The sequence below is a fragment of the Mercenaria mercenaria genome, chromosome 3 (assembly GCF_021730395.1).
Source record: "Mercenaria mercenaria strain notata chromosome 3, MADL_Memer_1, whole genome shotgun sequence".
Taxonomy (NCBI): Eukaryota; Metazoa; Mollusca; class Bivalvia; order Venerida; family Veneridae; genus Mercenaria; species Mercenaria mercenaria.
In genome coordinates, this window is record NC_069363.1 from 74,572,038 (window position 1) to 74,585,664 (window position 13,627).

A 13,627-nucleotide genomic window follows, 5' to 3' on the forward strand; every position below is an offset into this window, starting at 1 on the left:
GGATGAAAAAAACGTGTTTTTTAAATGTTGCTATTAAACAAGGGTGGCGGTTGAACTACAAAAAGTACAACAACAGTTAATTCACAACAAATCGCACGGTATGTTTTATAATCAGTAGAAGCTAGTCGTATTTACGCTTATGAGACCTGTTTCACCCATAAGTAAAGAACTCATAGGTCCATCATGAAATATTTTCCCCAGCGCGCATATACTTCTCCTATTCAATATGACATTGTTTGATACAAAATGAACAATGAAATAAGTCTAAAAATAACAGATTTTGTTACTAATCCGATGAAACCACTGTTTTTTAAAATAGTAAATAGCCAGTATCTGAAGCTGCATCTTGCCATGCCAAAATCTTCTTACAAAAATAAATTGTTTTGAAGGTATAAGTATGATTATAAGACTACTGTTTGATGGATTTTATTAAAGAACATGATTAAAATGATTTCTAGTTCTTCTTACAACAAATGGTGGCCAATTTAGATAAGTTAACTTATTCCATCACTAAAGATCTCATCATCATCATCATCATCGTCGTCGTCGTCATCATCGTTGTAGTCATTATTATTATTATTTATTATTGTTGTCTAAATAGATGATATTCAATGGGCGTCTTTCCATATTGAATTTATTAAACGAGTTGAATAAAATAATAAAAGGAGAGGCTCTGTCGAGCATTTTATCAATTTTATTCAACGAGTTTAATGAATTCAATGTGGAAAGTCACATATGTAATATTGTTTTTATTACATGTTAGCTGTTCCTGTTGAAACATCGAAAATTCTACTTTCTTAAACTCTTACAAACAACTCTTACCTTTTATAGTGTATTATCATTGATTTATATATGTAATGGCTTAATTTCACTCCCGCGACGTCAAACATGTGATAATCATCATTCTTAATGACGTAATCTCGGACGTCGCTAATGACGTGATATTAACGTTCTCTCTATGACGATAACGTCTTTATTAAGGACGTCATTTTCAAACAGATTCACTGACAGCGCAACCACATTTTTGAAAGGAAAAATTCTTGTTCGTATTTACACAAAAATGGGTACATGTCTTGGAAAACATAGAAAAAAACGGAACAGTGTATGTCCCTCCGGCACAAAGGAGGATTTACGTAAAAACTCTACCAGACGTAAAGCACCAGAAGACATGATACAAGAACTTGAAGATGGTAAGTTATAATTATCTATTTTGTAATTTCATAGATCACAACTAACACCTTTTTATAGTAACGCATTTAGAGTAGGAAAGCGGCTGTTCCATGTTAAATGCCAAATGTTAAATGCCAAAATACCAACTGCCAAATCTTTAATGTCATATATCGGCGGTCAAACGGTAATTATCAATCAATATTGCTATCAATTATTTATTGTAAAATTCGAAACAATACATGTCAAATGCTTATTACCAAAATGCTTTTTTTCAGATTTATAGTTGATGAATGCAAATTTTAGATAGCCATTGTCCTTAATAGCAGAACTTTGTCTCTTTTTAAAAAAAAAAACAACAAAAAAAAAAAAACAACGCGATAGTGTTTATTTTCCAAATATTCATTATGTTATTGACTTTCAAAAATGTTGAAACTATATATAAGATATGTTAAAACATCTAAATTATTTAACCTTTAGCATGCTAGGTAAATTGTCGTCTGCTGGAAATGTCGTCTGCTAAAATTGTTAAGTTCATTCAATTTGCTCCAAAATTGGAAGAAATATTGTCAGAGTAGCAAACAGCTTGGAACCTGATCAGACGCCGATTTAATTGGCGTCTGATCTGGTTCCAAGCTGTTTGCAAAGGCTGTTAAATTCGCCTGCAGCAGGCTAAGGGTTAAATCTTTTCGTAAAACTTCTATAAATAAAATTATAATGATAATAATTATTATTATCAAACGTCTACGTTCCCGCAAGGGGTTCGACGGTTACGGAAGATAAATAGATAGATAGATAGATAATAATAATAATAATAATAATAATAATAATAATTATCAATATTATTTAAATGTCTTTTTCAGCAAACGCCGAAGATTCTAAAATAGCAACTGCTGGAGTATCATTCACAGTAGACTTCTGGGATGGGGATCCTACCAGGATGCCATCTCGACTGGCAGACAGACTTGACGGAGCTATCACACCTCCCGAGGACGACAACGAGGTAGGATTGTACTGATAAATGGGTGGGGAGTCTATTTTATTTGTTTGTCTTAGAGAATCCTCCACATGTATTGCCTTGTTTATTTTTGTGCTTTAGCTTATTTTAAACGCGAGCGTTAAAAGGGTAGATCTATACACATTTTTAGTGGGATAGTTGGATGCGGAGCGGGGCAGGGCGGGACGGGAAGTATGTGGGGGAGAAAGGAAACTAAACAAATATTTTTGATCGTACTGTAATATTTTCTATTCTCATTTCCTCAAACTTGTTGGATATAAATTCCATGCTGTATTATTTGTCATTCCCAGGTAAAATACACATCTGAGGAAAGACAGCTATTGGCAGAGCTTTTGCGAAATGATGTTTTGCGCGAGAAGAAAGAAAAGGCCGCAAAACATCATGGAGTCCGCTTTTAAACAGGTAAATAGAGATGTCATTCTGTATGACAAAGCAACTAGTACAGCAATAATAGACTAGCCACTAGACTGATAATAAATATATTTCAACATTTTCCCCTTTTTTGACGAATTCAGTTTCATAGAGACAAAAGCCAGTCTATTTTAGAGATTTTCACAGAGGAATGATGTTGAAATTATGATATTGGACATAGGATATAGACTGGCATAGATCACTGCATTTAATCATAAAAATGTAAAAAGATATAGCACAGTCTAGGAGCTAGTCTACAGCAATAAGTACGACAGTTCAGAGACAATTAAGCTAGTGCGCATTTTTGACAGATTTAGACATGTAAACGTATATCTTGTTTTATTCTAAATGCCTGTGTTGGATAATCTTCCCTCGTGACCATGAAATGTTAGAGTAAAAAATAAAAAAAAACATTTTTTTATCAAAAGTCATAGGTATAGATATTATAGATATTAGGGTGATATTGTATGAGCATGATATAACGCACAGCTAAATTTATTCAAATATACAATCCGTACTGCGTGAGTAACGCAGTTCAGAGTTCTTGATAAACGAAAAGTTTGTTTATACATCACAGCTGCTATGCAGATTAAAAAAATACCAATCGTCTGTGTTCTTTAGTCTAATTCAATTTCATTTTATTTCTTTCAGAGATTACTTGGAAGTCGTAAATCGATTTGGATGCTGAAATTGCGCATTGGATCTTTACGACACTTGAATGCTCAATCTGTGTTTCTTATTATTATCATTATTTTACTTTTGAGAAAGAATAATTATATGATGATTGTATTAAAATATCTAAGCTCGATTTTGTTCAGTTGTTGTATTAATTCATAGTTACCTAAATCCTAATTTCTGCTGTAAGAGACCTCGAAAACTTGTAAACACTACATTCGCTTACTTTGTGGCATGTTCTTGAGGCACCAGTATCAACGGTTTTAAAATTGATATCTGAAGACCATTCTAGGAACTCTAACATCTGATTGGTTAATTTGAGCGCAGTCTTGAAATTAATCAATGGTAAAGCTGGATTCTTAGACTGAAAAGGCCGCAAAACATCATGGAGTCCGCTTTTAAACAGGTAAATAGAGATGTCATTCTGTATGACAAAGCAACTAGTACAGCAATAATAGACTAGCCACTAGACTGATAATAAATATATTTCAACATTTTCCCCTTTTTTGACGAATTCAGTTTCATAGAGACAAAAGCCAGTCTATTTTAGAGATTTTCACAGAGGAATGATGTTGAAATTATGATATTGGACATAGGATATAGACTGGCATAGATCACTGCATTTAATCATAAAAATGTAAAAAGATATAGCATAGTCTAGGAGCTAGTCTACAGCAATAAGTACGACAGTTCAGAAACAATTAAGCTAGTGCGCATTTTTTATAGGTTTAGACATGTAAACATATCTTCTTTTATTCCGAATAAAATGCCTGTGTGGGATAATCTTACCTCACGACCACGAGATGCTAGAGTTAAAAATAAAACAGATACTATTTATCAAAAGTCATAGGTAGATATTATTTAGGGTGATATTGTATGAGCATGATATAACGCACAGCTAAAACTATTCAAAAATACAATCTGTACTGCGTGAGTAACGCAGTTCAGAGTTCTTGATAAACGAGAAGTTTGTTTATACATTACAGCTGTTATACAGATGGAAAAAAATACCAATCGTCTATATGTTCTTTAGTCTAATTCAATTTCATTTTATTTCTTTCAGGGATTAGTTGGAAGTCGTAAATCGATTTGGATGCTGAAATTGCGCATTGGATCTTTACGACACTTGGATACTCAATCTGTGTTTTTATTATTATCATTATTTTACTTTTGAGAAGAATAATTATATGATGTGTTAAAGAATTAAACTTGATTTTGTTCAGTTGTTGTGTTAATTCATACCTAACTCCTAATTTCTGCTGTGAGAGTCCTCGAAAACTGGGAAACACTACATTTTGAATCCACTTCGCTTAACTTGTAGCATTTTCCTGAGGCACCAGGACCCAGTTTAAATTTGATATCTGAAGACCAATCTAGAAACTCTAAAATCTGACTGGTTAATTTTGAGCGCAGTCTTGGAATTGACCAATGGCAAAGCTGGATTCTTAGACTGGTTTCCAAACTCAAGTTTTACAACATTTGACCTGGGAAGAAGATATAATTTGACCCAGGGTGTTTTGATAATTACATTTAATTTGCATGTTTAGGCCAAAAAAAAGGAACCAAGAAAGTTCTAAACCTGAGTTGCTTATACATCAGCGCTGTGAGTCTGAAAATTTAAATTCGCACTAAACCTGCGATTTGATTGATATATATTGCCTGATAACTTTCACAATTACAGAGGCACTATGAAACATATGTCCATGTAACCATCAGTGATGACATTCCAAGGAGTGATCTTGAATTTTGGCGAGTGTTTCAAAATTTTACTCGTTATCGGGCCCGGGCCTAAGACCACACTTACTTTTACTATGTGATCTTTATAGACAGTGTACACTATTGCAATTTTGTCTGCATTCCAAACCACACCAAAATACCTGCACTTCAAGAGAAAATTTTCCACCCACAATAAACATTGACCAGCGTATGTAGAATACTCTCTAAATGGCCACAAAAAGGTAAAACTGGACCCATCAAAATTTGTCAGAGAATTTTCATGTACATACTGTTTCATATTTCCTCCATTAAATTATGCCATTTTTTGTACATAGATCTTTCAGTCAAAACTTCATCAATATTCACAATCAAACAGAGGAACTATTTTCCGGGTAACCACTTCCTTATTTGCCAAACTATTGCGGCCCTTGTTAGCGTACAACCGAAGTTAAATTCGTGCAAACGTAAAATAATATTAAGATCGATTATTCGAGGAATCCTGAGAGATATTCTACTCGTGCGTCGGTGTAGTCGTCATCGTCGGCGTCATACCTTGGTTAAAGATTAACATTCATTCTTCGATCTGTAACCATTGCATTTACCGGATTGAAACACTACACAAAATTTTCCAGCCATCAGACATACTGACCTAACTAGGCAAAATAACTCTTGTTGAATTCAATTAATTAATCATTCTAACACGACCAGCAAATAACCTACATACATGTAGAGCAAAATCTATCTCGGGTTATTATGCAATAAACCACTAGCGTGCAATGACGTCATCCGATCCAGGTGCGTAGCACGGTCGTAAAAAGTAGTTACCATTTTTTTCGGACACTTTTGATTCTAGTATGTCGTATTAGAATCGAAATAATAAGTTCCCATGTGTGATTTATCGTGGAATAACCCGAGTTTTTCGTTCTTATGCGAAACAATATATCACTCAGGCCTACGGCCTTCATAATGTATTCTTACGCATAAGAACTCAAAACTCGGGTTATTCTACGATAAACCACGTTTGGGAACTTATTATTTCTTAAATAATTAATTCCGTCAATCTGTATCGCAGTAAAAACTGCATATGTTGATTCAAACTTCCCACAATGCTTCCCAGTCATCAGAGCTACCTACTAAAATAACCAAGCTACATCACTCTTGGTTGTTGAATTAAATTGAAATAATGACCCTTTTTACTTAGAACATTTGGTTGAAGTTTCCATGCAAGTTGATAGGCCCTATCATTCCCATAACAAAATTTAAATTTGCTATCAATAATTTATTGTAACAAAATAACCCAGTCACATAAATCTTGCTAAGTTATGGCCCTTGTTTGACTTACAAACTGTCAACTAGACGAGAGCATTGTCTTATTCACAACTCGTGTTGAATGTCCAATAAGTAAAAACTTTTAACCTACTTCTCTAACCACAGGAATGTCTTACAAAAAAAAAAAACTAAGAAGTCTACTAACTGTAGCTGTTTTTGAATATCGAATTACTTATACGTGACCATGACAAGCTTATTCATTAATATTTTTGACCTTAGACAGTTGGAAAGAGGTTCAAAATTTGCGGATAAGAGGCAAGATATTAAGTTCCGTAAGTAAAACTTCTGAGCTGTTTAGTCAAAATTTCAAGTTAGTTTGTTATAATTTATGTCGAAAATTCGAGCTACAAGTCGACATTGAGTCGCGTATCTCGAAATATCAAATTTATAAACTAGAGTTATCACTAAAGGTGATAAATAGGCCCATACGCCCCATTTATGATATAGGGGAAGTAACATGGTGTGACCATAACCTTATTATACTGGTATAAGAAGTCGGGGTGAGTCAATGTTTTCTAAACTTTTCTCAGTAAGTAGTGTGTGTTGCACTGAACAATATTTACTGAATAGCGTTCACGTCAATGTTAACCCTACTAGCTGGCGGAGGTGGATCACTCTCATTGAGTTGTACTCAAGACAGTGCGTATCACTCACTAAATATTGCCCACTAAGCAGTGTTCCCTGTTTGTGGCTGACTAAGTAACTTTCACGGCTAATGCTGACCGATTAATGCTGACCGTGCTCAAGATGTAATATTTAAGGCACCGCGTGTATTTCCCACTTAGCAGTATTCTCTGTACAATGCTCACTGAGAAACGTTCACGGCTAATGTTGATCGAATAATGCTGACCGAGCTAAAGGAGTAGTATTTAAGCCACTGCGTGTATTGCCCACTTAGCAGTATTCTCTGTACAATGCCTACTGACAAACGTTCACGGCTAATGCTGATCGAATAATGCTGACCGTGCTAAAGGAGTAGTAGTTAAAGCACCGTGTGTATTCCTGATTTAGCAGTATTCTCTGTACAATGCCCACTGAGTAATGTTCGCGGCTAATGCAGATCGAATAATGCTGACAGTGCTAAAGGAGTAGTATTTAAAGCACCGCGTGTATTCCTTACATAGCAGTATTCTCTGTAAAATGCCCACTGAGTAATGTTCACGGTTAATGCTGATCGAATAATGCTGACCGTACTAAAGGAGTAGTATTTAAAGCACCGCGTGTATTCCTCACTTAGCAGTATTCTCTGTACAATGCTCACTAAGTAATGTTCACGGCTAATGCTGATCGAATAATGCTGACCGTGCTATAGGAGTAGTATTTAAGGCACTGCGTGTATTGCCTTATAGGAAATGTTCTCTGTACGATGCTCACTGAGTAACGTTCACGGCTACCGTGCTGAAGGAGAAGTATTTAAGGCACTACGTGTATTGCCCAATAAGCAGTGTTTCCTGTACAATGCTCACTTAGTAACGTTCACGGTTAATGCTGACCGATTAATTCTGACCATGCCCAGGGAATAATATCTAAGGAACTGTATTTGTACTGCGGAGTAAGCAGTACCCTCTGGACAATGATCTCTGAGTTACGGTCACGGCTAATGCTGACCGATTAATGCTAATACTGACCATGCCTACAGAGTAGTATTTAAGGCACTGTCTGTATTGCCCCAAAAGCAGTATTCTTTGACATTTCTTGCTGAGTTAGTTCAGAGCTAATGCTGACAGATTAATGCTGACTGTGCGTGCTCAAGGAGTAGTATTCAATGCACTGCGTAAATTGCTCACTAGGCAGTATTCTTTGTACAATGCTCACTGAGTACTATTCACGGTTAAGGCTGACCAAATAATGCTAACCGTGGTCAAGGAGTAGTAATTTAAGGCATTGTGTTAATTGCCCAATTAGCAGCGTTCTTTAAAAAATTCTCATTGAGTAACGTTCGCGGCTAATGCTGACCGATTAATGCTGACCGTGCTCAAGGAACATTATTTAAGGCACTGCGTGTATTTCCCACTTAGCAGTATTCTCTGTACTGTACTCACTGAATAACGTTCACGGCTAATGCTGACCGATTAATGCTGACCGTAAGGCACTGCGTGCTTTGCCCACTAGGCAGTATTCTCTGTACAATGCTCACTGAGTAGCGTTCACGGCTAATGCTGAACGAATAATGCTGACCGTGCTCACGGAGTACTATTCAAGGCACAGCGTTTATTGCCTACTTAGCAGTATTCTCTGTACAATGCTCACTGAGTAATGTTCACGGCTAATGCTGAACTATTAATGCTGACCGTGCTCACGGATTAGTATTTAAGACACAGCGTTTATTGCCCATTTAGCAGTATTCTCTGTACAATGCTCACTGAGTAATGTTCACGGCTAACGCTGACCGTGCTCACGGAGTAGTATTTAAGACACTGCGTAATTGAACACTGAAATTAAAAATCATTGTTTGCTCATTAGTTGTCACTGAGTACCTTTCTCGAGTTTATGAGGACTGCTCACTGGTCAGTAATGCTCATGCTCACTGAGTAATATAAAAAACAGTCTGTGTGCTACTCAGTAAATATTTGTATTTGTGAATACTAGTCACTGATAAGGTTCTTTTTTTCTTTTCTTTTTCTTTTTTTCAGAAAAAAAAACCACTTAATAATCTTAAAAAAATAATATCTTGACAGTAAAATTTGTTTTGTTTTTTAATAAAAATATTATCATCTTAAAAAAAGGTTGACTTTTGCCAGACAAATGCATATCCGGCGTTTTAGAAATCCTGATTATTTCATCTTTGTCAGTTACGAGCTTTTAGAACTTTGCACGAATCGGGTTGTACACTAAAAATCTATTCAGAAACCTAAAACATATATGTCGAGTATTATATTTATTATATTTGTACCAGTAATATATTATAATTTCAAATTAAGTACTTACGGTGACATAGAGGGGACATAGGAAATATTTTATTTATCACGTGTGCACATGTTAATTAACACGTGCGCACGTGATAACTATCACGTTCGCACGTGTTAGCTATCACGTTCGCATGTGTTAGCTATCACGTTCGCATAGGAAATATTTTATTTATCACGTGCGCACGTGATAGCTATCGCGTTCACATAGGAAATATTTTATTTATCACGTGCGCACGTGGTAGCTAACACGTGCGAATGTTACAGTTATCATGTGCGCACGTGTTAATTAGCACGTTCGCACGTGTAAGCTAACACGTGCGCACGTGATAAATAAAATATTTCCTATGTCCTCTCTATGCCACAGTAAGTACTTGAGAAATTACAATGATATGTATGAGGATTGGAGAGTTACTCGCGATTTGAGTATGTTCAATAAAATTAAGTCTTTAAGCATTCAATTCCAGTTCTATAAATAAAGATAACAATATTTATATTTTTGTTCTGTTTATCATTGTTATTATTATCAAAAATGTACTGACATTTGTTTCACCGTCAGTCCTAAATGACGTATTATCGGACGTCACTTATAACGTGATATTAACGTTCTCTCTATGATGACAACGTCTAAATTATTGACGTCATTGACAGTCAAACATCCATTTCACGGTCAAAATTCGTATTTCTAACTGAACAAACATGGGTACATGTCTAGGAAAGCATAGAAAAAAGCGGAACAGTGTATGTCCGTCGGGCACAGAAGGAGATTTACGTAAAAACTCCGCCAGGTGTAAGGCACCAGAAGATATGATAAAAGAGCTGGAGGATGGTAAGTTTTAATGATAGTAATAATAATTATCTTCATTTGCAGAACCTCACACAGAATGTTGAATATCGTAGATGCGATTTACTTATTTTATAATCTAAAGGTTTTGTAAAAGGTACTACTGTAAAATGAATATTGATCACCGTATAAGTTTAATCCTGTCTGAATATTTTTTTGGGGTACTTTGAAATTCTAGATTTTGAAGAAAGAAGAAAAACAGAAGTCGTACCACTTTATAATGTCACCAAAAGGACAAAGTTCACTTAAGCCTTATACGGCCTATGCGATTTTGAAAATTTTCAAATTGGCTGTAATTTGCAAGAACAATATATTGTTTGCTACCGAAATGTCTATCTACTATAAGGAATTTAGTCTTTATAAATAAATTTATTATTTTGTTCACAACATGTCAATGAATATTGCTGAAATCGCAGAATTTTGGGAAAAGTGGCAACTTTTACCATATTTAGGTCATATGGGAATGTTTTTAGTAGTGAGCACACTCAAGGACCACAAAAATATTTTGACCATTGGTCCACCTTATTTCACAGAATTTATGGTTATTTTTTTTTATTGTGGTCGACAGCTGTGCCCATAGCCTAAATTTCAGATATGTTTGAAAACTAGATTAAAAACTGAAGGTTTCCCATACCCATAATGTTAAAATTATTTTCTGGTATGTCCGATATTTTCTTCTGTAATGAATTTATTGTAAAATATTTTATGCAGTTTGATAAAACAATACAACTTGATGAAAGAAAACATGTTCTTTACTAAATTTACAGACTTTCTGTTTATAGGCCATTTTGGTGCAAATGTGAACCTTAAGTACATTTAGATCGTAAAATTAAATAACACAAAAGTAGTAGTACTTATTTTAGGTGTTGTTATTTGTTGTAGTCTTTTGAGATCGGGAGTCCATTCAACATATGTGTAATAGAGTGCCGTTTAAGTCGGTGCTAGGGCCGTGAGAGGTGTTGCACATTTCATTATCTCTCAAAAACAGACACAATTAAAACGAGTTTGTTATTATTCTTTTTGTTTGCATTCTTAGCTTCCAAAGGATCTTTTTACAGATTTTATTCATATATAAAGTAAACGTTCTTTGGCCATTTCTATGAACAACGCTACACAAACAAAGCAGTAGTTTTGGGTTCTGCTGAAAAAAAAAAACAACATACATCCATAATAAATATTGAAAAATGCATACAAATAGATGATATTAATGCAAATTGTAATAAGAAGAAATTAACTACTGATCATTCACATAAGATGTCAACGTTAAAAATGTATTAGGTATTCATATGAAAAACACACTTTTGTGGCATATGAAAAAAAGACAAAGTACGATTTTTCGTTACTAAAATTTGCACTCTTGAAGATGATTTTTTTATTTTAAAAAAAAGAAATGTTTGATGTTTTCTGTTGTTGTTTTTTTCCTTCAAATATATTTTTAATATTTTTAGTTTCGTTTGTTATGTATTTCTAGTAGAACGCCAGACTGAAACTTTAAGGTTTTACCTTCTTTTGATAAAGTCATTATTATTATCATCATTCCAGAGAGACATATAAATACATTTCGTTAACATGTCAGTACCTTTGTAGTGTTGACGTATAAACTCCTTGTAAAAAATGCAAAGTATTTGAATCCGTCTTTGATATGTACTTTACCGGAAAGTCTCGTGGTTTAGGGCTACATAGTGTTTCTGTATACAATGTATATCATTGCGTTTAAAATTATACATTTCTCACATAGCAGAGATCTACCATGATGCTGTAAGTACGTTTCGTACCAAGAGTATGTCGAACCCGTGGTTTGATATGTCAGATACCCTCTTCAAAGTGTACACCATCAAAATTAAGTTGTATTTCTTTTACAGCAAACGCCGAGGATTCCAAAATAGCAACTGCTGGTGTATCATTCACATTAGACTTCCGGGATGGGGATCCTACCAGGATGCCATCTAGACTAGCAGACAGACTTGACGGAGCTATTACACCTCCCGAGGACGACAACGAGGTAGGATTGTACTGATAAATGAGTGGTGTTATTATTTTTTTAATTGTGAAATTGCTTTTTATGGGTATATGTCTGCGTTTTAGTTTTATATGAAATTTGTTTGCTCGTAATGTTCACAGCGCCATTAAAATCGGACCATAGCATTTTATTTAATCATTTTTTCTTTAGCTTCTACTTCAGTCGAGCAAGAAGTGTTTCAATAAATTTGAGAAAGATGACAGGGAACAAAAGTTTTTCATTGTACTGCAATGTTTCGTTTTCTTTCTTCTTTTCCGCATAACATTTGGATCTATATTTCATGCTTTATCATATTGTCATTCCCAGGTAAAATACACATCTGAGGAACGACAACTATTGGCAGAGCTTTTACGAAATGATGTTTTGCGCGAGAAGAAAGAAAAGGCCGCAAAACACTCCGGAGCCCGGTTTTAAACAGGTACATATAGGGGTGTATAGCCTCAATCACATGTACAAGATCAAAACAACACTTGTGATAAATGGTTTTTCATTTCGTATGATAACGCAGTTATAACTGGAAAAGGAGTACAGCGAAAAACTGTAGAAGGTCCGAGGAGACTTGTGTGTCTGTTTAGTCTGACAGGCATATACATGTAGACATATTTTTTCAATTCCAAATAAAATTCCACGAGAAGTTATATTAAAAGGCATACTGTAGGCTAACATTATCTAACGCGATATTTCACGAATGTAATACTAAAGGCACAGCTAAATCTATCTCACATACAATCTGCACTGCATAACTAACGCAGTGTTAAGTTTTTCCTGACAATCAAGAAGTCTGTTTTTACAATGTGGCTGTTGTGTAGATTGAACAATTTTGTTCTACTTTGTACTTTTAATTCAATTTTATTTTATTTTCCAGTGCCTTTGAAGTAGTAAATCGATTCGGATGCTGAAATTTCACATTGGATCTTTACGACACTTGCATACTCAATCTGTCATTGTTTTACTATTGAGATATAAAATAAAAAAGAAAAACATCCAATGGTTTATCCTCTAAATATGTATTTTATCTACCAACCGGTTTTATCTACAATCATCAGGGCATACATATAGATATAAACATTTTATACGAACATTTGGAAACGCAATCCACATCACTTATTTTTGAGTACTTTTCTAATACCCCTCCGCTTAGCTCAGTAGGTAGAGCGTCGGTCTACGGATCGCGGGATAGTCAGTTCGATCCTCGGGCTGGGCGTATGTTCTCCGTGACTATTTGATAAACGACATTGTGTCTGAAATCATTAGTCCTCCACCTTTGATTCATGTGGGGAAGTTGGCAGTTACTTGCGGAGAACAGGTTTGTACTGGTACAGAATCCAGGAACACTGGTTAGGTTAACTGCCCGCCGTTACATAACTGAAATACTGTTGAAAAACGGCGTTAAACCCAAAACAAACAAACAAAACTAATACCCCAGTCACACATACGGCGCGGATAACTAAGTCTAGCTACGGACAGAAACGTAGTAATCCGTATCGATCCGTACCTGAGCCGTACGGATTGGTACGGATTGATACGGATCACTACTTTAA

General features: G+C 35.1%; 2 protein-coding genes across 2 annotated transcripts; both read left to right on the forward strand.

Annotated features, from left to right (window-relative positions):
• Nucleotides 1-975: 975 nt before the first annotated feature.
• Nucleotides 976-4,493, forward strand: LOC123523436 (uncharacterized). The gene is made up of 4 exons (XM_053539964.1): nucleotides 976-1,190; nucleotides 2,031-2,170; nucleotides 2,476-2,587; nucleotides 4,335-4,493. The coding sequence occupies exons 1-3, from the start codon at nucleotides 1,061-1,063 to the stop codon at nucleotides 2,581-2,583; spliced, it is 378 nt and encodes a 125-aa protein (XP_053395939.1). The 5' UTR covers nucleotides 976-1,060; the 3' UTR covers nucleotides 2,584-2,587; nucleotides 4,335-4,493.
• Nucleotides 4,494-9,880: 5,387 nt separating this feature from the next.
• LOC123523433 (uncharacterized) lies at nucleotides 9,881-13,074 on the forward strand. Its single transcript, XM_045301113.1, has 4 exons — nucleotides 9,881-10,051; nucleotides 11,929-12,068; nucleotides 12,393-12,504; nucleotides 12,952-13,074. The coding sequence occupies exons 1-3, from the start codon at nucleotides 9,922-9,924 to the stop codon at nucleotides 12,498-12,500; spliced, it is 378 nt and encodes a 125-aa protein (XP_045157048.1). The 5' UTR covers nucleotides 9,881-9,921; the 3' UTR covers nucleotides 12,501-12,504; nucleotides 12,952-13,074.
• Nucleotides 13,075-13,627: the final 553 nt, after the last annotated feature.